This window comes from Haliaeetus leucocephalus, unplaced genomic scaffold (genome assembly GCF_000737465.1).
Source record: "Haliaeetus leucocephalus isolate CR32 unplaced genomic scaffold, Haliaeetus_leucocephalus-4.0 Scaffold186, whole genome shotgun sequence".
Taxonomy (NCBI): Eukaryota; Metazoa; Chordata; class Aves; order Accipitriformes; family Accipitridae; genus Haliaeetus; species Haliaeetus leucocephalus.
The window spans coordinates 1080241-1105145 of NW_010972622.1; the positions used below are offsets into that span (position 1 = coordinate 1080241).

Below are 24905 nucleotides of genomic sequence, written 5' to 3' on the forward strand. Positions count from 1 at the left end.
CAGATGAGGTCGTTGACCTGGCAGGCTTTTGGGGCGGTTGTTTGGGCTGCTCCAGCTCCAGGAAGTTAATCTGAGACACGACCTTTTAATTATGGTCACGAGGGGAAGGGAGCTCCTAATAAGAGCGTGTTCAAGTCCAAACAAGAAAAGGTGCCTTGCTTTGCTTGGCCTCCTGATCGGTTGCGATAGCTCAGGGTGGGAAGAGGGGAATTCAGCTGACCTGGATGGGAAAGCACCTGCCCTTGCCTGGGGATGAAGGGAGCATTCCCATCCACAGGGAAGTGGGGACCAGCAGCTCCTGCGTGTGGTCCCTGCTGCTGTTGGGTGGAGGCTGCTTGCAGAGGAGCTGCAAAGGGGATGCCTCCTCCGGTGTGAAGTGTGAAACAACCTTGGGTTTGGGCTGAAGAGCACAACCACACACTTGGGCACTGATTTTTAGCCCCAAGACGTGGCCTTGTGCCATTAGCCTTCTTCCCTGCAGACTGCACTCTGGTGGGTATGTGCTGCCTGGACAGATGTGTGCTGCCTGGAAACACTGGATTAGCAATAACAATCCAACACACCTCGGAAGGAGCAAGAACACAGCTCCTGTGCGTCTCCTGGCAGATCTTTCTTCTGCCTGGGGAGGGTGTGATGAAGGGCCTCCATTCACCCCTCCATTAACTGGCTCTGAGCTGCTGCCTCTGCCTTCTCTTGGGGACGGTGGCAGAGACCTGCAGTAGGGGCACGTCTCAGAGGGTGCTGCGGGTGCCGTTCGTGGCAGGTTGGGGTGCAGAGGGGATGGCAGCGGGCTACCCTGACCTGCTTGTTGGCTACGTGGCACTGGTTGCTTTTTATTCCTATTTCCCAAGGGAACGGTCCTTACACAGTTTTGCTGTGTGCTCCTGGCAGGCTGTGCAGCTCTGCACTGTATTTGGCAGGCGGCTGCCGGTGCGGGGCTGCGTTCATGCCTGCACGGCCTCGACTGGATCGCTGTGGGTTGGAGATGTGAGGAAACATCCTCATGGGGCAGGGTTTGTTCATGAGCACAAGTTGGAGAAATGAGTTTTCCCCAGCCCTGGGTCTGATGCTGGGGGTTGTGTTGAGGAGATAATGTCACTCCCCCACTCCTCTCTGTCAGGACACTGGAGAGACCTGTGAATCCAATTAGTGGTTTCCCTCTTTATTTACTTCTTTACAGCATTATCTGCTAACAGCAGGAGACAGGCTTCCCTGGTGCCTGCTGCTAATGGGGCTTGAGTTGGCATCTGATGGGGGAAGACTGATGCTGAAGGGCTGGAAATTAGCAGCCCCCAGCTGTCAGGGGTAGGTCTGGGCTGGTGAGATGTCACAGCCCGGCTCTCATAGCAGCCCTGCTTCCCTGCCTTTCTGTCCCAGCTCCCTTCCTGCAGAGAGATTAGTGTCACTTGTGTTGTGGGAGATGTGTTAAATGAATGCTATTAACAGGGCTTGGCAAGACCAACTGTACTCTGAAGCTTTGCTTTTCCCCCGGTCCTTGCACTGCTAACCCCTTTTTTCTATCTGCAATCTTGAGTACTGATGCACTTTTTCATGGTGACTGTCCCTTGGTTCCCAAATACGCACTGCCTGTAGACATTTTTCACAGGCAATGATTTTCTCAGTTGATCTGAGCTGGCCGGTTCCCTACCCTCAGGTCTTTTTCCAGGGACACACTAAAAATCAGAGGCTGGTGAAGTCTTCCATCTCTTTCTCTTACAAAAAAACCACCTCATGTTGGAATTGAATCATGTCTCTCCGCCATCAGTCAGAGCCGACTGCGGTGGCTGGGAAGCCCTGGGCACCTCTCCAGCGTGGAGGTGACAGGGAGGACGCGTGGGGCTCGGTGGCGGTGCTGGTGGCCAAGGAAGTCCCTGGCTAGTGCTGCAGAGCAGCCGAACCCACTGCAGGCAGGTGTGGGGATGGCGTGGCCCCTCGTCAGGCAGGGGCCCAGCCCGTCACTGTCCCTGCCGGGAACTTGGAGGTGACACCTTCCCGCTCAGCCCCTGGAGCTCGGCTTCCCTCGGGGCTGCTCCCCGACTGCTGAGCGCCTGCCGGAGCACCCTCCGGGCTCAGCGCTGTGAGGAGGATGGGGGCACGAGCACGCGTGCGATGGCGTGGGAGCGGCGCAGGGGAGGGCTCGTCCTTGCTGCCAACACTGAATTGCAACAAGGGGAACTTGTCTTGTCCTTCCTCCCTTTCTGCTCTCCCTCTTTCTCCCTCTCCTCTGCTCTGTGTGAAAATCAGGCGCTGTTTTTGACCGGGGAGGATCCTGGCAGGCATTGCATGTCCGCTTGCACTCAAGGACAGAAAGGCGCTTGGGGAGAGCCGCTCTCCAGAGCGCGCGGAGGCTTTTGCTCTACTGGCACCTGGCATCTGCTCGGACCAGTTGAACATCGCTGCTGCGAGCGGGGTGGCACGGGGCAGGTTCCCCAGACCCCTGCAGCCCCCGTCAGCCCCGACCCCTCCAGACCCAGCCTTGCCACCTGCATGGGGCTGGGGCAGCTGGTGACTGGGGCAGGTTTTGCTCCGAAGTGACAGCACTCACATACAGGCGTGAAGGAGAGGAGCTGCCCCTGCCCTGCCTGTGCCTCGTCCCTGCAGACCCACCTTGCTCGGTGGCTGATCCCTGACCTCCAGGGACTTTCAGATCCCGTGGGTTTTCTCAACCAGATTCCAGCCTCCACGTGTTTCCCGAGACAATGTCCTCATTTATTTGGAGCTGGGCTTCCAAAGAATTTCAAAGCAAAATAACACACCAGGAAAAAAAAAAAAAATCTGTTTCCAGGCCTTTGTGCTGCTCAGCCCTCCCGGCTGGGTGGCCCCTGGGTCGGTGCTGCCTCCCTGCTGCTGGGTGCTGCCCGAGCTCCTCAGGCACGGAGGTGAAGACGAGGGTATGGTGTGGGTCCTGCCCGGGGCTGGGATGCGGTCAGGCGGCTCCTGCCTGGACATCGGCTGGTCCATGGCCTGACTCTGTGCCGGGGAGGCAGCAGGTCCTGGCTGGGGTGGTGGTTGCCTTGATTATAAATTCCCCGCCGCCATTTCTGCTAAGATGAATGTGTGCAGAAAGCTTGCTGCATCCCATGGCCCGGCTGGAGACCTCCGCTCCCCCAGCTCTCCTTGCCGCTCAGCTCGACCCACTGCCCACACCTGCCTCATCCTGGGGTCGGGGCTGGCCGTTGGGGAGCGCGTGACCCGGCTGCAGCTTTTTGGGGAGCCCCTGAGCCCGGGACTGGAACAGAGAAGGGCGAGGGAAGCAGCCCTCCAGTCTGCAGTTGGATTTGTGCGACCTTAAATTGGATTTGTGCCCCCGTTCCCCGCAGGTGACACAAGAAGGTGGTCAGCCCTCCCTGGGGTGTGCACAGAGGGCTCTGGGGGTGAGAGCAGGTCGGGTGAGGAGCCCCTCCGTAAGAGGACTCCGTTAACTGGCAGCAGCTTGACCCCGTGCCGGCCACCTCTCAGCCTCCGCGGCATTTGAGTGAGCACTGCAGTGGCGGCGTTAAAGCCTCGGCTCCGGCATGGTGTGATCAAATGATACTTGGCTTTCAGGAAAAGGCAGGAGTTCTTTGCTTTTACTGTGGAAAAATACTAAGAACATGTGTCAGGAGACCGAAACCTGGGTTTCTCAGTGGGTCTCCTGGCGGCTCCCCTTTCCCTGCTCTTTCTTTTTCCCCTTTCTCGGCCGACTCGTGACTTTTTGCACGGTCAGAACCAGCAGCTCTGCGGTGCCAGGGTTTGTTTTGCTGAATGCATTTATTGTGCTGGAAGGTTGCTGGTGCCAGTACTGCTAATTCACGGCCCCAGAAGCCCAGGTGCCCAGAGCTTTGGTTCTCTCCCAGCACAGGGCAATGGCTGCAGGTTTGCTGATGTCCCGCAGTAACGGAGCTGGGGCCGTGCCGGCCTTGCCCCAGCGCTGCCAGCGTGAGGATTGCGGCTGGCTCCCAGGCGGAGCGGGCAGGAATGTTGGCTGCTCAGCAGGACATGTCCAGGGCTGCTGGGAAAGGGCTGTGGAGGTTCCTTGATTTATTATTTCTTGTTTTAAGGTTTGTTATTTTCTTTTTCTTTTATAAAACAAGCCCCCAGGAAGGGGTTTGAAATATCAGGACATTTGATCCCAAGTGCATTATAAACCCTAAACGATAGCAATCTGGCCATTATTAAAATACCTTCCTGGGCAGCATCTATCTAAACAAGCATGTCTAGGAGGTTGTTTTCATTGACTCCATTTCAGCCCTGTTACTCGTAATGACCTGTCCTGTTGCCAATAAGCAGAAGAGCTGTAGGGTTTGGGATAAATTGATTTCAGGGAGATGTTGCTCTGCAGAGGAATTCAAGTACATTTCTTTCCCCACTTTGCATGGAAAGCTATTTTTCTTCCTTGCTGCCTCATCCTAGCCAAGAAAGAGGCTCCGATGTGAACTTACTTGGCAAGAAAGCAGGATGATTGGTAATTTCATTTGCTGATTCCTTTTTTTTTTTTTTTTTTTTTTTTAACTGTTTATGGCTGTTCTCGTAGCAGTGACGCATGAGAGCAAGGGATGGGTGCAGTGTCTGGGGCCAGTGTGCTCATACCAGCGCATCAGCTCTTTGTGTTGGATGGGATGATGCCACGATGATTTTAATCGGTCTCTTAACAGCTTGCTGGTCTCTGTTCAGCCTGGAGGCGGATCTGCCGCGGAGACACTCAGGACCACTCTGCGGCTCTGCCCAGCATGTCTGGCTTTAATTACCCATCAGTATTTCCCCACATGTGGGATGGGGATAAGGTCCCCAACAGGACTGAGACCGCCAGCAGCGGAGTGAGCTGGGCTGGGGTGGTTTCTGTTTCTGTCTGAGATTTGCTCAGCGGTCCGAGGGTGGCAGCATCCCTGTGTCAGGAGGGGATGGCTCTGCGGTGCTCGGGCTTGGCCAGATCTGCTGCCCGAGCTGCCGTCTCCCTTCCTGGTGGCCTCGCCGATTGCCCGGGCTGCAATGGCAGAGTGGGGAAGGGTCTTCTCTGCCTCCCCCTTCCTGGCATGGGGAAGCCCCATGCAGTCTCCCCCCCACTGCAGCGAGAGCCGCTCCCCTCTGTATCCCTCCGGCCAGCCCTGAGGCATCAAGTGTGGGGCAAGCTGCATTCCCACGTTGCTGGAGACAAAAGTGTGAAATTAATGTCCTGAGTAATTGGGATCCTCTTGTGCATGGGGACGGGTTTGATTTTGAATGGACAGGAGCGTGTTTATCCCTGTACATATCTTTCTGTCTGTCCCGCACTGCCGCCTGCCGTGCTTGTGCCAGGTTCACCGTGCTGCGGCCGAGCCCTGCGGGGATCATCTCTGCCCAGACTGGCCCTGTTTTCGCTTTCTTGTCCCCCCGCCCCCCAAAATCATCCTGATGACAGTTTCTCAGGTTCCCGTTGAGCCTGTGTCTCTCTCCTCTCATCCAGAAGGAAGCCAAGCGCCCTGTCCCTCCGTCGGCCTCTGCTGAATATTTTTGCCCATAGAATGGCCTCATTAAGGCAGAGTAATTAGCGGTCCCTTGGCTGCCCTCCACGCAGCTGAGATGGAGCTTGCTCCATCTCTGTTTCTGCTCTTCCCACCTCTGGTGCCGCAGCCAGGCTCGCGCAGGGATGCTGCAGGGCTGAGTTGAGCCGTGGGGAAGGGGGCAGGTTTGGGACTGGGGAAGAGGCACAAGCTGTCTGGCAGGAAGGTGACAAAATGCTGCCCCAAGTGTCCCCCCACCAAGGAAGCTGGAGGCTGTGTCATCCTGGGGCTGCGCCTGGTGCTGGAGAGGTGCCGGTGGCCCCTGAGCGTTTCCCTTAGGATGCGGCTGGGATGCTGTGCTGGCCAGGGTGGGGGTCCGAGGCATGGAGGCGGTGCGAGCTGGGGGTCCGGGCAGCCCAGGGCTCCCTGGAGAAAGGTGATGCTCTGGCATCTTCCATTAATTGGCAGTCCCCCGGGGATGGCCAGGCTGGGGCTTTCCTCCCACAGCGCCCCAGTGACTGGGGGGCTGTGCAGCTCCGGGGGGACCGGTTTTACCTCCTGGGGAGTGTTTGGCTTGTGCAGGCATGCGTGTGTGTGGAGGCCACAAGGATCCTTCCGAGCGCCGAGTCAGATGTCCTGGATGTGGGCCACCAGCTTCCACCCAGCGGTTCCTTCTCTGAGCTAAACAGCTTAACAGAGGGGGTTTTAAATTTATTTACTTTCTAGCCTGGTTTTCTAAGGAAACAAGGCTGACGTGATGGCGGTGGCTGTGTGTGCCGGTGTCTGTCCCATCCACCGTCCCCTCCTCCCCATCTCGGAGCTGGCAGCAAGGCTCGAGGTGACGGCTCCTCGCACAAGGAGGTGTCTGTTCCTGGGGGCTGGGGGGGGCTGTACTGGACCCTCGAGGGGCATGGGCTGCCCGTCCGTCCCGCAGCCGGCGCCCTTCGGGGCTGGAGTTTGTCTTCGTGCCTGTCCTGTTAACATACTTCTAATTAAGGAAAATTGTCCCCAGGAGCAGTGTTTATCCGTGGAGTATGTTGCCTCTACAGAGACGGTCTTGTTCTCTGGGGGAGAGGATGTCTGTGGAGGGAAGAGACAGAAATTCCTCCAGATTATGGTATTATGTAAATGTATCAAACGGATCATTCCCTATAAAAAGGAAAGTAGGAAACCAATGTATTTGAGAAGCCCTGGGGACTGCATTCCTGACGAGCCTCCGTTCCTCTTCTGGAGGCGTTTTTGAACCGAAACATTCGGCAACTTCTCCAAGCTTTTTTCTGCAGCAGCCGCGTGTTGTTGGCTCTCCCGGTGCCCGGTGCTGCGGGGCGTGCAGTGCGGCTGCCTGCCTGGGCTTCTCGCTGGGTGGCAAGTTGGACGCAGCCCCCCCTCACCCCTTGGGCTCTGGCTTGCGTGGGTTTTGCTGGGAGCAGGAGGATGCAGCGCCGACTGCCCTGGGAGGCTGCTCTCCGGGTCGCTTCTCCGCTTCTTGATGCGGCACGGACAAGCAGTTTTGGTGTGTTGTCTGCTTGGGCTGTGAACCACACAGTTATCCGTGTGTGTTTCTGTGCGGCTGGTCACTGCAGCCCAAATGCCTCAGGGACTTGTTTACTGCTAGGGCTTGTGTTAGGTCTGATCCACCGTAGCTGAAGCAAAAAATGTGGGCTGTTCTTAGTAGATGCACTTGGATGTAAATATTCTTTATTTAAAAACAACATGCAAATGTCAGCAGCAGAGCTCAGTCCAGCTCTTTTGTCTGTCCCGTGTGCTGGGGTAAGGATGGAAACACACTTCAGCAGAATGGGGGCAAGGACCTCTGTGCCTGGCATTGGAAGTGGTGATGCTTTCAGCTGCTTCAAAGGAGAGGCTTGCAAGCAGGGTTCCCAGCAGAGCTGGGACCTCTCCTGACCAGTGTCCCTGTCCTGCCCTGCTCCAGACACCCCATGGGGAGTGCTCCTTTTAGAGCACTAAATTGAGAAGTGGGATTTCTTCCAGGCTGCTGCAGTACAGAGCACTTATTTCCAAGCTCTTTGCACCTTCACCTCTATAGGTGGTTTCTCTTCTTCCACGCTTAACTGTGCAAGAGTCAGGGCGAGCTGCTGAGTTGTATGCATCTTAACTGCAGCTGTTTCAGAACTGTGTCGAAATCCATGTTTTAGTCTGAGAGAAAATTGCGCATTTCCTTCCTCCTTGTGTCAGGCCACAATTGATGTATTTGCAGACTGCACAACAACTGATTCATGCAGAGGAAAGTTATGTGCTGGGTCAGCAAAGCTCGTTCCCCAAAAAACCCACAGCCTTGTGGTGCTTGACTAGTCGTGGGGTAAATCAGATGCTCCATGGCTAGGGTTAAGGGAGGGAGAACCACTGGCAGGAGCTGCTGTGGACAGCCGTTGAGTTGGTGACACGCTTGTGTCAAGGAGCTATTTGAGTGGGACAGGGTGCTCCCAGCCCCATCAAGCACAGGATGAAATTGGAATTGGGGAGCGGGAAGGTTATTGCTGAGAGTGCCTGGGAGGACTTGTAAGAGTTAACAGTGCCAAGAAGTTCTTGGGTGGAGGCTTCGTGCTTCTGCTGCCTCTTGGGGCAGTTGCTCTCCCTGAGTGTGCCCTGGTAGTGCTGTGACAGGTCTCAGCCCGGTGTCAGAGGAGTCTGGGCTGGAAGGGACATGTGGGAGCCTGCTCCTCCAGGCAGCTGGCCCCACTGGTGGCTCCTCAGGGCCTGTTGGCCCCAGAGGCTGCTTCAGCTTCTTCCACTGGTGGCCACGAGAAGGAAAAAGGAAAATCCAAGCACAGTGTCACATAGATTATTTTGTGGCAGGAACTTCAGCAAAAGTCAGGACCACTGGGTTTGTGTTCACTTGAGCGTGAAACCAGGAAACATCTGCGCAGGGTGGGTTTCGGAGTTTGCTGAAGTTCCCACTCCGCCTTTGTTGAGCAACGTGCCACTTGCACGCTGGTGAACTTCGTGGTGCTCCCTCTCCTCTCTGTCCTCCCTTCCTCAGCCCTCTCCCCACAAGGAAGGTAATGGTCAAAGCCCACTTCAACCAGCGGCGTTCCTGGCCAGTGCCTCTGAGTGGAGCAGGCTGGCTGGTGTGGACGGCGGCTCGCCGGCCTGACGAGGTTGGTCAGCTTCTTCCAGGAAGAGCCTTTAAAGTTGACATTCCCTGTTCTCTGCCCCCACAAGCTCATTTTCAAACACTAGCAAGTAAATAAATCTTGGGAAATTAGTTTTGCATGTTGCAATTGCTTGCAACACCCAGCCATGGTTGAGCAAGGAGGAAGATTTGACTCTGGGATGGGAATTGGTGGGGGGGTGCACTCACCAGCCAGCCCTGCTCCGCTGCTGGGAGCTGCGGGCAGGAGGAGAGGGGTGGCTTCTTCCTTCCATGAAAGTTGTTCACAGGACCCCTCTTGTGCCTGGAGACAGGCTGGTCCCTGCTGGTGCCCCTGAGCTGGGTCCTTGCGCGCATCTTGCCAGTCACGGGTGGCCGTAGGACACCTTCCCTGGATGCCCGATCTCCTGCCAGGGGACGCGCGGCGCCTGGACAGGGAGAGACCGCGTCCCTCACTCCTCCCCTCTCCCAAAGCCAAGTGGTGAGTGGGGGGAGAGCTCTCTGTGGGCTAACACGAGGGGTTAAAAATAGACCTACGCTAAATTAGCTTCCACTGAAAGTTCAAGAGGAAATCCAGGTTTAGCTGAGGCTACAAGAAAGAGCTGAAAATAATAATAATAATAAAAACTAATTCCTGCAAAGGAGGGGGGAGGATGGCGAGCAGGGAGAGAAGGAGCAAGCTGAAAAACAAAAGCCTTTGAGGAGGGTAATGCTTTCCAGCTGCAAAAATACAGCCTGGGAGAAGAGCAAGTGCTTGCGTCACCCCCAGCTCTCTGGCCCAGCGCTGCCCCACTCAGAGCTGGGGCCCGGCTGGGAGACCCCTGAGAGGACCGGGACCCTCTCCTCTGACAGGGAGAGGTGAACACCGCAGAAATGGGATGAGGGAAGCTGCGGGCCCCAGGAAGCAAGCAGCTGGAACCTATAGCTTGTTTTGGCCATTTTCCCTTCTGATTCCCGTTTAGCCTTTGAGTGCCGCGTTGGTGAACTTCCTCCGCATTGGACGGGCTGGATGTGGCTCCAGCTCAGCAGGATGCGGCCGGTGAGGTGGCAGCAGCCCCGTGACGCCAGGGGCTTTTGGGGGAGAGCAATGGGAAAGGAGGACTGAGGTGTGGGTGAGCGCTGGTGACAGGGCGGCGATGACCGGGCCCCCTCCGGGAGGAAGGCAACGAGGAAAAGTCAAAGCCTGCAGCCGTTGGGGTCTGCACCCCTGTGCGGGGGGTGAGGGCCTCCACACCGTCCTGCCGGGCGCTCCCCGTCCGCCCCTGCTTGGATTGCTCCTCCGGTCCTGTGACTCTGACTCAGCCATGCAGGCACCAGCCAAGACCTGCTTTTTTGGGGGGGGGGGAAATTCTTGCACATCCCTTTGCTGAAGCATTTCTCGCCCAAGCAGGACTGCGTGCGTGTGCATGGCTGTGCCGCCCCCTCCCCTTGTCAGAGGGGTGAATCAGGGCTGGTGGAGGGAGGGCAGGCGCTGGTCCAGGCAGCGTGACTCAGGCTGCCCTATCTCAGAGGCAGAGCACAGCCCTCGCCTGCCCCGCACCACCCCCGTGCACCTTTTTAGGTGGTTTTCGCTCAGCATGGAAACTTCTATCGCCAGCGGGCACCCAGGAGCTGGGTCAGGGGGTGCGGGGTCCCTGGCCGGACCAGGAACCCAAACTTTGCCCCTGCCGCACCGCCGGCTCTGGCGCATCACGGCGTGGCAGGAGCCCTGCGCGGGCCGTCGGCTCAGCTGGTTTGATGCTAATTCCTTGGCTCTGGCTGTTTCCACTTGTTTTTACGAGATGCATCATGCTGGGTGGTGGCTGCGGGTGCTGCAGCCTCGCCCTTCTGGAGGGGAGGGTGGTTGGTCACCAGCCGGCCATCGCCGCCGGCAGGACGTCCCTGTCCCTGGCGGCATGGCCGTGACACGAAATGCTCGGTGGAGGCGTGCAAGCAAGCGAGCTGGCCTGGATAACTCGGGGACTTGGGGTTCAGGTTTGTGCTCGGACAGGGCACCCCCACACCCCTGGGTGCTCATCAGTTGGGTCTCGTCAAAATCCAGGCAGCGCTTCGAGGTGCTACAGCAGGGAAGGGCTTGATATCATCAGGCTGAACCCTGCGAGCAGGGGGAGTGTGGGGCGTTGCAAAATGTCCTGGCTTGATTCATGTTTTCCCTCCCTCTGTGCTCCCGAGCTTCTGCGCTGGTTAATAATTCAGCGGCGTCTGGCCCTGCTCCTACGGGGCTGTCTGGGTCTCGATGTCCTCGGGGTGGTTGGGCTGTGGGGCTGCTGCTGCTCCTGTCCCTGCTCTGCCTTGCCCGTGCCAGCTGTGAAGCCGAGCTGCAGTGCTGGCTGTGTTGGCGTGGGGGTGGTACGGGGTCTCAGGGGGGCACTAACCGAAAGGACAGGCCTCCAGAGCACTTGGCATCTCCCAGAGCGTGTAGGAGCTGCAGCCCCTCACCCTGGCCTTTGGCCTGGTGCTGGCAGGCGGGTGGTGGGGGGCTGAGCAGCACCGAGAACTGACCTGGTTGCAAGGAAGGAATTTGGGTGCATTGAGTTTATCGGATTTAACAGGCTTTCGCTGGTTTAATTAAATACTTAAATGCTGCGTGCCAGATGCTGTCTCTCACCTGCTTCAGGGCTCAGGGCGTCCCTGCAGCTCTGGATTAGCGCTGCCCGCTCTGCCTGGGCTGCCTTGCCCGAGCGGGCCTCTGCTTGCCGCCCCAGGCTGCTGTGGTCCCTCCCTGCACTGCCATGGGCATGGGCTCAGCAGACGTTTGCTGTCCCGATGCTGTGGTTTGAATGTCTTCCCCTTCTGTGCTACTCAGCTTTCCAGGAGCCAGCTTTGCCTCCTCCCCTCCTTCGGTGCCCACCTTGCAGAGCCTTCCCCCTGCTTGGGCTGGTGTTCCCGCAGGATGCTTTCCCGGCTGTGTGTGATGTCTCCGACGGCGCTGCCTTTTGCAGCTGGGCTGCCTGGGGGGTGGCAGGTCCCGTGTCCCTCGGGAGCAGAGGACAGGTTTGCTGTGTCGATCCACACGGGGCGGCCAGGGCCAGGTCCCTGGTACAGTGCAGATCACAGCTCCGTCGTGGCTCACACGGCCTTGCTCCTCAGCTACGTTTGTGCTCGAGATGCCTGGTGGGCTGGGACGTGGTCAGAGACCCCGTGCACAGGGACATGAGGGGCTCCTGGCTCCCTCCCTCCCTCCCTGCCTAACCTCTCCTCACCCCCCCTCTCCCACGGCCCAGATGTGGAGCAGATGGCTATCGACTGGCTCACGGGCAACTTCTACTTCGTGGATGACATCGATGACAGGATCTTTGTCTGCAACAAGAATGGAGTCACCTGTGTCACGCTGCTGGACCTGGAGCTGTACAACCCCAAGGGGATAGCACTGGACCCAGCTATGGGGTAAGAGTCCTGCCTGGGGCTGGGAGGGCTCGGTGTTGCTGCCTGGACCTGCACCAACAATTTGGGGAGGTGGAGCAAGCCAGGCGGGTCCAGCTGCTGCAGTCAAGTGGGGTAGCAGCGATCCTGCTGGGGAAGTGACTCGCCTGCCTGCGAGGGCTCCTCTGGGCTTTAGCAATGAGTGAATCCCGGTGTTTTCTCTCCCTCAGCCGAGACTGGGGCCATGTGCTGTAGGGTAGTCGTGGCAGCAGCGTTTTAAGCATCCCACTGGTACCAGCCAGTTTTGGAGGAGGTGAAGGTTTGGTCCTTAGGTATGGGTCAGAGCAGCCTGAGCCTCTGCAGCTGGCACTGCACCAGGAACAGACACTGGTGTAGAAGCAGAGCCGGACCAGTGCGGCACAGGCACATCGGCATCTGAACCTGGGTCTTCTAATGAACTGTTCTTGGTGACAGCTGGCAAGCATGTGGTCCTTCCCTCTGGGGCTGGTGGGGTCTCCTGTACCTGCATGCCCGTGTCCAGAAGCCCCTCTCTGGAGGAGCGCTTCCCACTCTGCCTGCCCTGGGCAGTGGCTTTGCTGGTGCTCGGTCCTACAGGAAGGACCTGGCCAGGCTCAGGACAAGCTGCTGCTTCCAGCTTGTGGCTGCATGGTTACAGCTCTGCACCGGCTTTCAGGAACTGAAACAGTCAGATACTTGCATGGATTGAGCAGCTCCCCTCATGCCTATTTATATGGGGCGCTGCGGTCAGATGGTAACTCTCAGGCAGCTGCCTTTTGCAAAATCCCGTGCATGGGGAAGCTGGGTTGCTGAATCATCGGCACAGCTCAGGGCACGTGCGGCAGCTGCTGGACCCCAGGAGCAGGGAGCTGGTATGACCGAGGCCCCAGTGGGCAGAGTGGAGTGGCATGCAAGATCCCACTGGGCACTTACTGTGAGCATGGTCTGGCCACCGGGCATGGGTGCAGGGGAAATCCCACTGCCCAGCAGGGAAGTCTGTGGGCGTGCGAGTGCGGTCTGCCTAACCTGACAGCATGCTCCGTCCAAGGGTGCTCACCTGTGCGTGCTGCAGGGTTCCAGTGAAACCAGTAAAGAGGCCATCTTCCCCCTTACCTGCTGCTTTCCAGATGGGTGCTTTTATCCTTGCTTGAATGAAGAGAGCTGATGTTATTGAGCAGAAAGTCTGAATTATTTTTTTATAAGTAAATATCATGTAGCAGCCTGGAGAGAGACTCTGGCCTTGAACAGGAAAGGTGCAGGCAAGCCCCACGGGTGACTTGGGCTCTGCAGCAGAGACCCAGCACGGCCCGGGTGCTCAGGGCGGTGGTGCTAAGCGCCGGCTCTGGGCTGTGCCTTGCCTGGGAAGCGCTGTGCCAGGAGCTGCTGCCACAGGCAGGACAGCTCTCGGACACACAGCAGATGGGCAGATGCATCAGGTTGTGTTTTAACATGTCAGCTGGTGGATGGCCCTGGACCTCTTCCTGGTGACACCAGCAAATCTGGGTTCAAGCTTTTGTCTGCCTGTCTCAGCATCTCTGCCCAGGTTGCTGCGGCTCCTCCAAGCTCCCCCTGCTGCCGTGCCTGGCAGCAGGTGCAGGCAGGTGCTGGCAGCCCTTGGCACAGCTGGGCTGTGCAGGCAGCGAGAAGCTCCCCTGGACCAGCCCCGGCTGGGAGCTGCTGTGGTGGACTCCAGCCACCCTTGTGCTGATGGGGGCAAGCCCGTGTCTGCAGGCACAAGACTGCGCCGTCTGTGCATCTGCATCTTCCCTCTCTCTGGGTTGAACGTGACATCCAGGCTCTGAGCTCCCATGTTTGCCCTTCTCACGCAGCAAAGTGTTCTTCACTGACTACGGGCAGATCCCCAAGGTGGAGCGCTGCGACATGGACGGGCAGAACCGCACCAAGCTGGTGGACAGCAAGATCGTCTTCCCCCACGGCATCACCTTGGACTTGGTGAACCGGCTGGTGTACTGGGCTGATGCCTACCTGGACTATATTGAGGTGGTGGACTACGAAGGGAAGAACAGACATACCATCATCCAGGGCATCCTGGTGAGTGGGGCTGGGGGGAGGTCGGAGGGGGCTAGAGGCATGTCTGAGCTTGGCCTGCTGGGGGGCTCTGGTCCACAGGCTTGGCTTTGCTGGTCCGTCAAAGTAAAGGGGCAAGCTGCTGAACACCAACCAGTTCTGCAGCACCTGCCTGCCAAGCCCAATCTCGTGCCCTAAAGGAGGCAGAGATGGGATTGGGGGCTTTGCACGGCTCAGAGTCGGGATTCTCATGTCTCCTCCTAAATTCCTTGTGGCCTGCGCGGTGCCTTCCAGATTGAACACCTCTACGGGCTAACCGTCTTCGAGAACTACCTCTACGCCACCAACTCTGACAATGCCAATGCCCAGCAGAAAACCAGCGTCATCCGGGTCAACCGCTTCAACAGCACCGAGTACCAGGTGGTGACGCGGGTGGACAAGGGAGGAGCACTGCACATCTACCACCAACGGCGCCAGCCCACAGGTGGGACCCCGGCCTGGGAAAAGCAGCTTCTTGGACCCCAAAGGCTGGGCGGTGATGGGGACAGGCTGCACCTTCTGAATTCCTTCTCCTAATGGGGCCAGACACCCAGGAAGGGTTCTCTTGCCCAGGAGCCTCCATCAGTAGCACCTTGTGGCCCCAAGAAGCCATTCTCAGCCAGGGCCTGACCCTGTCCCCTCACCCCTAGCTCCCCCCGACCCCGTGAGCTCTGTGTGCCTGGGCAGGGGTCCGCAGTGGGAGCCTCGCTGCAGGGGACAGCAGCAGAGCGAGGGGCACTGCCGGAGCCTGCCCAGGGGTGCCGAGTGCTGGGCGGGCCAAAATGCGCTGGCCCAGGGACAGGGACGGAGGAGCCAGCTGCCCAGCTGTGGTCCACAGGGACTCCCCGGAGCTGCCGTCCTGCTAATAGTGCTCCTTGGCCAGGGGCTTGGGTGGGATTCCTGCTCCTCAGGCAGCCGGGGCCAGCCTCTCGCTGGGCTGCCACACACCCTGGGGGTGCCCCTGGCCCCCTCTATCGCTCCGTCTCCTCCTGCGAGAGACACGGCAGCCGTCCCCATGAGCTGGGCAGCTGCACCACGTGGTTGATCGATCACGTCTCACTGGAAAGTGCAGGGACATTGGAGAAAATGCAGCATCTTGAAATATTAATGGCTCCTTTTGCAGTGCCCACATGCTCTTGGTCCCTACTGCCGGCATTGTTCACCCTTCGAGCAGCGCCATGCACTCCTGGGCACCAAGGGATTTCAAGGGAGTTGAAAGGCTTGAGAGCTGCAGGCACCGTCCCCTCCCCGCATCCATCCCTGTCTGCCTGCTCCACCCCCAGCACCTTCCTGCAGTTAATCAATTTACTCGTTTAAAATCCTCTTAGCAGCCTGCTTGGCATTTTCCAGAATATAAAACTAATTAGGAGATTTCTGAGCGGTGAAGGAGTGTGATTAAGGGGGCTCTCCAGGCTGGTGCTGGCTGTCCCCGCGCAGGGGCTCATCCTGCCAACGCTGTCTGCGGAGTGGCCGGGCATCCCCACTCTTGCCATGGCCCGTGAGGCCTGCGCTGGCAGGATGGAGGCACTGTGGACCAGTGGCTGTGGCAGCTTGCTGGGACACGCCGTGCTGGTTTCTGGTCTGCAGTGATCCTTCATCTTGGGCAGGTCCTTTTCCATCTCTGCATTGTCTGTCCTGTGCAGTGCTCAGCCCCAGGCTGACTGGCCAGGACCTCCAGGGGGAAGGGGCGCCCCTAAAGCCCAGAGAGCTGCGGTTTTGCCGGCAGCACTCATGAGACCGTCTCCACATCCCTGCTGTTGCAGACTATTGTCCCCTTCCTGGCCGGCATGGACCTGTGGCTGGGCAGGACATCTCTGTGCTGCTCTGGTTGCCCCTGGCTGCTGGAGCCCATGCTCTGTGTTGCAGTGAGGAGCCACGCCTGCGAGCCGGATCAGTTTGGCAAGCCGGGAGGCTGCTCGGATATCTGCCTCCTTGGGAACAGCCACAAGACCCGAACTTGCCGGTGCCGCTCTGGGTTCAGCCTGGGCAGTGATGGGAAATCCTGCAAAAGTGAGTCCTGGCCTTCCCTGGAGAGCTGCAAGAGGGGGCATGGGGGCTGGCAGAGGGCAGAGGGACTGGGGTGGGCAGAGGCACTTGTGCCAGACGATTGGGAGCACATGAGCCCAGGGACAAGCAAAGCTTTTCAGTTCCTTCCTTCCCAGTTGCAAACACCCCTTTCCTTCCTGACCTAAGCCATCGGCTGCCTCCTGGGCTTTGTGTTCCTTGTAGACCTGCTGGGTGCAGGGGCAGGTTGCTGCTTCCTCCCGGCCTCTGTGTCGCAGCTGCGACCCCGTGAAAGCCCTGGTGCTACGTGCCTCTGGCTGCCCACCACCACTGCCTCCCTGTCTCTCTCCAGAGCCTGAGCATGAGCTGTTCCTGGTGTACGGGAAGGGGCGTCCAGGCATCATCCGTGGGATGGACATGGGAGCCAAGGTGCCGGACGAGCATATGATCCCCATCGAGAACCTCATGAATCCCCGAGCGCTGGACTTCCACGCTGAGACTGGGTTCATCTACTTCGCTGACACCACCAGCTACCTCATTGGGCGCCAGAAGATTGATGGCACGGAGCGAGAGACCATCCTGAAGGATGGTGCGTGACTGGGGGGCCCAGCCTCGTCCCTCCCCAGCGGGGTCAGCCCCTGGGAGCTGGCAGCAATGGCCATCAGTGCATTTCCTCATGTAATGGCAGCGCTTCTGTCCTCTCCCTTGCGTCTTTGACCCTTAAAACTAAGGTTTGAAGCTGCTGTTTGGGTTTATCTGTAGACTGCTGTTGAGAGACAGGTACAGAGCACATGCCCCAGCAGAGGCGGGAGAGAGACCCCTGTCCCTGGATGTCCCCCTTCTGCCCAAGCTGGCCCTCCCCAATCCAGTCAGACAGGAGGAGGAGGAGGATGGGATGGGGGATCCTCAGTCAGGGTCCCTGGGGCTCAGTGCAGTGGCCAATCCATCCCCATGCTGCCAGCCGAATACATTTGTGTTGCCTGGGGTTGAACCAGCCAAGGACACTCCTGAATTTGGCTTTTTCCAGCCCAGGCTTCCCGTGGCTCCGGGGGAGCTCCTGCACTGGGGCTCGGGGAGGGGTCCGTTATCCCTGTCGGTTTGAGTTGGGCTCGGGTGGTGCCGAATGCACTGTGAATCATATGGGGCTGTCACTTCCACTTTTCATCTTCCTGCTGCTGCGCAGCCCTGGTGATGAGCACCCACTCCTGCTTTTCCCCCAAGGCATCCACAACGTGGAAGGGATCGCTGTGGACTGGATGGGGAACAACCTGTACTGGACAGATGACGGCCCGAAAAAGACCATCAGTGTGGCTCGGCTGGAGAAGGCAGCCCAGACACGGAAGACACTGATCGAGGGGAAGATGACCCACCCCCGAGCCATTGTGGTGGACCCTCTGAACGGGTGCGGGTGCTTGGGCAGGCAGGGCTGGCTCCCGGGAGAGCACGGCTGCTCCTGCCCGCAGCGGGGACCAGCAGAGCTGGCGGTTGGGTCCCCAGCTCCGCACAGCGGTCACTGCGTCTGAGCAGTCGCAGGGCCTCACGAGCTGTGACAGTGGGGCCAGGCACGGTGGTGGCAGCAGCTCTGTGCTGCGTGGCAGCTTCAGCCTGGGCTCAGCAGCACTGGCGTGGCCGGGAGGGATTTCGGGCTGGGGCTTAGCTGTAGGCACAGGGCAGCAGGACCTCCCCACTGCTTTGTGTTAGCTGCTCTGCGAGAAGCTGGAGAGTTCATACCTGGTTCGGTGGAGGCAGAGCTGGTCACTCTTCAGATCAGTGGTGGGGTGGTCTCTGAGCCCAGCTCGTCTGCGTCTGTAACAGCTTAGTGTCTGCGGCAGGTGGATGTACTGGACGGACTGGGAGGAGGATCCCAAGGACAGCAAGAGGGGCAAGATTGAGAGAGCCTGGATGGACGGTTCCAACCGCAACATCTTCATCACCTCCAAGACCGTCCTGTGGCCCAACGGGCTTAGCCTGGACATCCCAGCCAAAATCCTTTACTGGGTGGATGCTTTCTATGACCGCATCGAGATGGTCTATCTCAACGGCACCGAGCGGAAGGCAAGCGGAGGCCCCACGGGCTCTCGGACACTGATTGCCCCGGAGCTGGGGCCATGGACAGCTGAGCCATTGCCTCAGCTGGCTGCATCCACCGTGGCTCTGCTCAGTGGGTGACTGGCCATGTTCGGCCGTGTCCCCCTGCCGCCTGTCCCCTCCTCTCTCCTTCCAATGTCCCTTGCCCTGTGCCTCCATGTGGGCTTTCCCTGGGCGCCCATCTCAGCTAACGACCAGCCCCTTCGCCTCCCTGTGCCTGCAGATCGTGTATGAGGGACCTGAGCTGAATCACGCCTTTGGGCTGTGCCACTACAGCAGCTTCCTCTTCTGGACCGAGTACCGCAGCGGCAGCATCTACCGGCTGGACCAGGCCTCCAAGGTGGTGAGCCTGCTGCGGAACGAGCGCCCACCCATCTTCGAGATCCGGATGTACGACGCGCAGCAGCAACAAGGTGCTGGGGCCACCTCTGCCTGGCACCTCGGGGACCTGCCATGCACGAGGGAATGGTGGGGCTGGAAGAGGGATGGGACTGGGGGCTGAAGAAGTGCCCTGCCCAAGCAGCCCCCCACCTCTTTTTGCTTCATTTTGGCCATATCCCTGCCTGTCTGTCCATCCCCATTCAACCTGTCTCTCTCCGTAAACCCTGCTGTCACTCATCCCCTGCCCTTCCAGCCTTTCCTTTCTTTCTCCCCCTTCCTCCCTGCCTGCCAGGCTTCCTGGCTAGTTCTGCCAGGCTTTATGTCTCCTGAGGGGTCCCCTCTGCCTTGCGTGGCCTGAAGAGCTGGCGTCTCCAGCTGGGTTCCAACCGTGGAGCCTGCTGAGGGAGGCTGGGGGGTTGGGGGCACCCAGCAGCCCCCCCGTGACTCAGCAGGGTTTCCCGAGTGCTGAAGTCCCCTTCTCCTCACCCCTTCCTTACCTCCACAGTGGGCTCCAACAAGTGCCGTGTAAACAATGGCGGCTGCAGCAGCTTGTGCCTGGCCACCCCCCGGGGCCGTCAGTGCGCCTGTGCCGAGGACCAGATCCTGGGATCGGACTCTGTCACCTGCCAGGGTAGGCTGCCTTGGGGGCCCAGCCCCCAGTGGGGACCCCCTTTCCCCAAGGGATGGGTAGGGACGTGGGGTCTGCGACTCCACTCTGGCACATCAGCAGTGATGCCTCATGCAGTGGGGGGCTGGCCTGGGGCTCAGGGAGGTGGGTGCTCCCTGCACCCATGGGAGCCTGCAGACAAGTGACGTTACCAGCTCCGGTTCCTCCTCTTGCACAATGGCAGCAGGACAGCCGCCTGCCTGGGAAAGCGGGTGGAAATCCCTGGTGGGGATTGCTGCACGGAAGCTGTGCAACTGTGTCTGACGCTGCCCGCACAGTCGGGGTGGGTTCATTCTGCTGCCAGTATGGGGGAGAGCCAGGTTCAGGGTGGGGAGCCTCGGTGGCTTTCCTACCTTAAATGAGGTGCTTTGCCAGCTTAAATGAGAGGGGTGAAGCTCTGCTGGTGCAGCCCGTGCATGCAGGCTGAGCCAGGGTCTCTCCCCCTGCATCATGGGCTGCACCTTCTTGTTTCATGCTCAGGAGCCGGTGCACGTGGGCACGAGTGTCTGTGTATACACAGGGCTGCTGGGCAGTCATGTAGACATCCTGCCAGCCTGGGGACACAGAACTGTCCTTGCTGGTGCCCTGCAGTTGGTTAAAATCATCCCCTCCCTTTGCTCTTCCCTTGCCAGCCAACCCGTCCTACATCCCCCCTCCGCAGTGCCAGCCTGGGGAGTTCGCCTGCAAGAACAACCGCTGCATCCAGGAGCGCTGGAAATGCGACGGGGACAACGACTGCCTGGACAACAGTGATGAAGCCCCTGAGCTCTGCCGTGCGTAGCCACCTCCTGCACAGTGGGGTAGCGGTTTACATGCTCCTGGGGCAGCACGATTCGGGCTAAGCTTACCCCAGATGTGGGGCCAGTGGCTGGGACAGGGCCAGGCAGCCAGGACCCCTGCATCCCTTCCCCAGCTCTAGGAAGGGAGCAGGCTTGAGTGGTTGAGGGAGGAAGTGGTGATTAGGATCCTGGATCCCCAGTTTGTCTGAGGCTCCCTTCCCTTTTCTGTCTTAGTTTTTCTCTCCACCAGACATGGAGGAATGGGGGTGGGATGGAGAAGGGCAGGTCCTGAGTGTGTGTCTCCTCTGCAGACCAGCACACCTGCCCCTCAGACCGTTTCAAGTGCAAGAACAACCGCTGCATCCCCAACCGCTGGCTCTGCGATGGGGACAATGACTGTGGAAACAACGAGGATGAGTCCAACTCCACCTGCTCAGGTGAGGAGCCTGCCTTGTCCTCAGGGAACAGAGGGAGAGCTTGCACTGCTGTGCCGAGACGTAGCCTTCGCTGTTCCCTGCATGCTGCAGGGCTGAAACCGAGGTTTCAGGGCATCGTGCCTCCCTGCTGCCCACCTTGCAGCCAGTTTGGCTTTTGTGCCTGTGCCTCCCAGGAGCCCTGGGGGGTTTGTTCCCTGCCTTTCCCCCAGCGAAGCCAGGAAGTGCCAGCTACTAAAGCTCTGTCTGTCTCTCCCTGAGCCAGCTCGGACCTGCTCCCCCAACCAGTTCTCCTGTGCCAGTGGGCGCTGCATCCCCATCTCCTGGACGTGTGACCTGGATGATGACTGCGGGGACCGCTCCGACGAGTCTGCCTCCTGCGGTGAGCTGGGGTGGGGAGCGCTGGAAGCACAGGGCCCTTTGGGGAGCACCGCTTCTCACCCCACTGCGGGGCAGAGGCACCGGTGGGGCCAGATATGAGGATTGGGGCACAGGGTGTCTCCCCCACACTGATCGTGCTTCTTCTGCCTCCTCTGCAGCCTACCCGACCTGCTTCCCCTTGACACAATTCACCTGCAACAACGGGCGCTGCATAAACATCAACTGGCGGTGTGACAATGGTAAGGACCACGGCCCTGCAGCTGCCAAGGGGGGCACAGCTGGGGACGGCGAGATCAGATGCAGAGGTGCCAGCCTGGCAGGGGACCCTGTTCCTGCAAGGGCCACGTCTCAGCCTTGTGCTAAATGGCATAGCCCAGGCCCTGAAGGGAGGAGGCATTAGCTGAAGCTGTAAGCTCATCCTGCAACACCGAGACCCACATTTTCCTTGACTGCCCTTGGGGGAGCGTGTGTTGCAGGAATAGCTTGGCAGGGATCATTTCGGCAAACCTTGGCGTTCTTTGCAAGGTGGCCAAAACTCTGCCTCGGTGCCTGAGACAAGTGTGGAGTGGCCTGTGTTGCTGGCAGGGCTGAGCCAGGTCCTGTAGCCCCAGGGAAGGCAGGAGAGGTCTCCTGGTGAGCTCACATCTGGCCTTGGATCTGTTTCCAGGGCCAGGTCTCGGAGAGATATTTTGCCCCAAGGCTGCTTTCCTTCCCCACAGGTTTATTTCGGTCTTCCTAGCAGCTCTGCATCATTAGGTTTAATTAGTGGCTTCACAGCAGATGAGACACATTCAGAGCTGCAGAGTACATGTACCGGTGCAGGGGGTTAGCAGGGAGCTGTGGGTTCAGGTCTCTCCCTGGGGTCTTCCTGAGCAAATGGCATCTTCCTCCTGGGGCAACCCCACCTCTGAGCCATCCCCGCCAAGGGATGGTCTCTTTTCCTGAGGATGCACTGGTGCTGGCAGCCGGGCGCTCGCAAAAGCGACGGCCTTGGTGTGGAGTGCCTCTGTGCAGCCATGAGCTTTGCCAGGCACCTGCGGGGCAGAAGCTGCAGCGATGAGGGCCTCGCAGCCCTGTTGCCCTGGGCTCCCCCAGCACCCTCTGCTGCTTCTGGTCTCGCCTCCCAGGCCGCTCGGTGTGCCTGCGCAGCTTCTGTGTGTCCCTCTCCATGTCAGTGTTCACGTCCCAGCGTCAGCGTGTTTTTGTGCCACCCTCTGTGCGTGTGCCGTGTTGTGTTGTTTTGTTTGTCATTGTGCCCACTCTCCTGTCTGGTTGGTTCTGTGTTTCAGAAAAAGATTGTGGGGATGGCTCTGACGAAAAGAACTGTCCAAAGCCTACCGGTTAGTGCATAGATCAACATGCACCAGACCCCAACCTGGCCCTGTGCAACCCCCAAACCTGCCCCCTCCAGAATGCTGCAAGCCCCATGGGCTGCTTCTCCAGACACTGGCAATGCCCCCTGCGCTCTCTGGCAATGCCGCGCTCTCTGGCAACGCACCCCATGCTCTCTGGAAATTCCCCCTGTGCTCCAGCAGCGGGAGTGACATGCTGGGTGCCAGGGAGTGAAGCAGCCATCCCTCCCAGCTCACCGAGTGGAGTTGCTTGGGAAACTCCTTTTGGTGGGAGCCCGGAGAGGTCGGGGTCTGCAGCTGCAGGAGCTGGGCTGCTGGTGAAGCTGCATGGCAGCTGTCAGTGCCATCGTCCCTGTGCCCATTGTGAGCTCCCCTGTGCGGGGGGAGACTGAGGCACCGGGAGGCAAAGGCCCTTTACCAAGCTCAGGCAGGGTGTCTGCAGCAGAGCAGAGCCCTGTGGTCGTTCGAGCAAGCCAGGCCAGCCCTGTGCCTGGTGCCGGTGCCAGCAGGGCCAGCGGAGGGGCTGCATTGCCAGTGTCCCGGTACTATCAGACTAAATCTTCCCCTGCCCATCAGTGGGCGATGGGGTTTGCTGCAGGCAAGCTGACACCCCCCAATTGGCTGTACCAGCCCACCTCCCCAGGGATGCACCCTGTGAAGGAGTGCACCATCTCCCCAGCTCCGCTCCTCTGTGGAGTAGAGCGGTCCCCTTGGTGCTGGGCGCCCTCCCAGCCTCCCCAGGTACATGGCTGATCTATGCAGTTTCTGTGTTTCATTTTCTTTGTGTGCTGCTGGTGCTGTGGCCGCGCCTGGCGAGCGTGTTGGGTGGTGGGAGGGCCAGGGGCTCTCCGTTCAGCCCGGCCTCTCCGGTGGGGGTCCTGCTGCCGCCGGGGCTGCCCATCACCTCACGTCCCGTCTGTCGGCATGGTCTGTCCGACCCCCGTCGTTCCCCACTTTCCCCGGCCACCTCCTCTGGCAGGAGGGTCTCTGCCGTCCTCCCTCCTGCCGTGCCTCCGCCAGCCCTCCCTCCTGGCTGGCCGGGCGCTCTCTGAGCCCCTTCCCGCTCTTCTTGCCTCTCCAGACAATGACTGCGGGGACAACAGCGACGAGGCGGGCTGCAGCCACTCCTGCTCCAGCAATCAGTTCAAGTGCAACAGTGGGCGCTGCATCCCCGTGCACTGGACCTGCGATGGGGACAATGACTGCGGGGACTACAGTGACGAGACTCACGCCAACTGCACCAACCAGGGTGAGCCCCAGCTGGGCTGCCCCTGTGCTGCTGCTCAGTGTCCTCCCCCGGGGACCCCAGGTCCTGCCCTGGGAGGGAGGGAGCGAGCGAGTAGCAGATGGACCCTCAGCTCTGCTGCTGTCCTGCCTGGAGAGCCGAAAGCCCCCCCTGAGCAGAGTCCTCCTTCCCCTTTCCAGGCAGGCAATCCTGCAGCCCACCGCGGGTGCCCAGATACCCCTCTCCTGCACCTCTGGGTGCCCCTGGCCCTTTCCCTGCCCTTTCCCTGCTGGGCTGAGTGCCCAGTCCTCCTCTCACCCCCTGAGCCCACCCAGTTCCCAGCTCCTTGGGGCAAAGGCAGTGAGCGGGTGTGCATGCCCTCCCACCAGCAACGCGCCCGCCCGGGGGCTGCCACACTGACGAGTTCCAGTGCCGGCTGGACGGGCTCTGTATCCCCATGCGCTGGCGCTGTGATGGTGACACGGACTGCATGGACTCCAGTGACGAGAAGAACTGCGAGGGGGTCACCCATGTCTGTGACCCCAATGTCAAGTTTGGCTGCAAAGACTCAGGTGAGAGCAGGGGAGGGGGGAACCGCTGCTCTCTGCCCTCTCTGACCCGGGAAAGGGGCTGGGACCTGCCTCAGCTTGGCGGGGATGGGGACAGTGGCGGAGGGACACCAGCTCTGAGGCAGCCGGGACCCAGAGTGCCTGAAATAACGTCTCCTCTGCATCTGATCTGCCCCTTCCTCACTCCCCCCTCGGCAGCTCGCTGCATCAGCAAAGCCTGGGTCTGCGATGGGGACAGCGACTGTGAGGACAACTCGGACGAGGAGAACTGCGAGTCGCTGGTGTGCAAACCTCCCTCCCACACCTGCGCCAACAACACCTCCATCTGCCTCCCCCCTGAGAAGCTCTGTGACGGCTCTGATGACTGTGGGGACGGCTCTGACGAGGGCGAGCTCTGCGGTGAGTACAGAGCTGGGCACCAGGACAGGGGGCCTCCCCTGGCTGGGAGCAGGATGAGGACCTGACAATCACATCCTCTCTCTGCAGACCAGTGCTCCTTGAACAACGGCGGCTGCAGCCACAACTGCACTGTGGCCCCCGGCGAGGGCATCGTCTGCTCATGTCCGCTGGGGATGGAGCTGGGCTCGGACAACAAGACCTGCCAGATCCAGAGCTACTGTGCCAAGCACCTCAAGTGCAGCCAGAAGTGCGAGCAGGACAAGTACAACGTCAAGTGCTCCTGCTACGAGGGTTGGATGCTGGAGCCTGATGGCGAGAGCTGCCGCAGCCTGGGTGTGTGTGGGTGGGCTGCAGGGGCTGGCAGCGTTGCTCCAGCTGCCTGTGATGAGGGTTGTCCTCCCCCCACTCTCGGAGGGAGCAGCAGCAGAGCTGAGGACTGTGCTGACGGGCATGGCCGGGTCCTGGGGGAATCTGCCTGCTGACAGTGGACCCCTCACTGGTCCCACCTGGCACAAGCAGCCCTTTATGGTGCAGGGGTGTGTGTGGTCCTGTAGCTGGGGCTGGGGCCAGGAGCAAGGGACACCTTCACCCTGCCTTGTCCATGCCA

General features: G+C 59.6%; 1 protein-coding gene across 1 annotated transcript in view; it reads left to right on the forward strand.

Annotated features, from left to right (window-relative positions):
* LRP1 (low density lipoprotein receptor-related protein 1) overlaps positions 1-24905 on the forward strand; it is a 74356-nt gene that overhangs the window by 15903 nt on the left and 33548 nt on the right. The window contains exons 8-24 of the mRNA XM_010565196.1: positions 11796-11958; positions 13782-14004; positions 14275-14464; positions 15886-16029; positions 16376-16612; positions 17245-17425; positions 17856-18078; positions 18335-18524; positions 18998-19123; positions 19792-19932; positions 20250-20375; positions 20638-20754; positions 20912-20992; positions 23187-23354; positions 23720-23902; positions 24098-24298; positions 24386-24631. Of these exons, the coding sequence (XP_010563498.1) occupies positions 11796-11958; positions 13782-14004; positions 14275-14464; positions 15886-16029; positions 16376-16612; positions 17245-17425; positions 17856-18078; positions 18335-18524; positions 18998-19123; positions 19792-19932; positions 20250-20375; positions 20638-20754; positions 20912-20992; positions 23187-23354; positions 23720-23902; positions 24098-24298; positions 24386-24631 (2940 nt within the window). The remainder of the gene's footprint in view (positions 1-11795; positions 11959-13781; positions 14005-14274; positions 14465-15885; positions 16030-16375; positions 16613-17244; positions 17426-17855; positions 18079-18334; positions 18525-18997; positions 19124-19791; positions 19933-20249; positions 20376-20637; positions 20755-20911; positions 20993-23186; positions 23355-23719; positions 23903-24097; positions 24299-24385; positions 24632-24905) is intronic.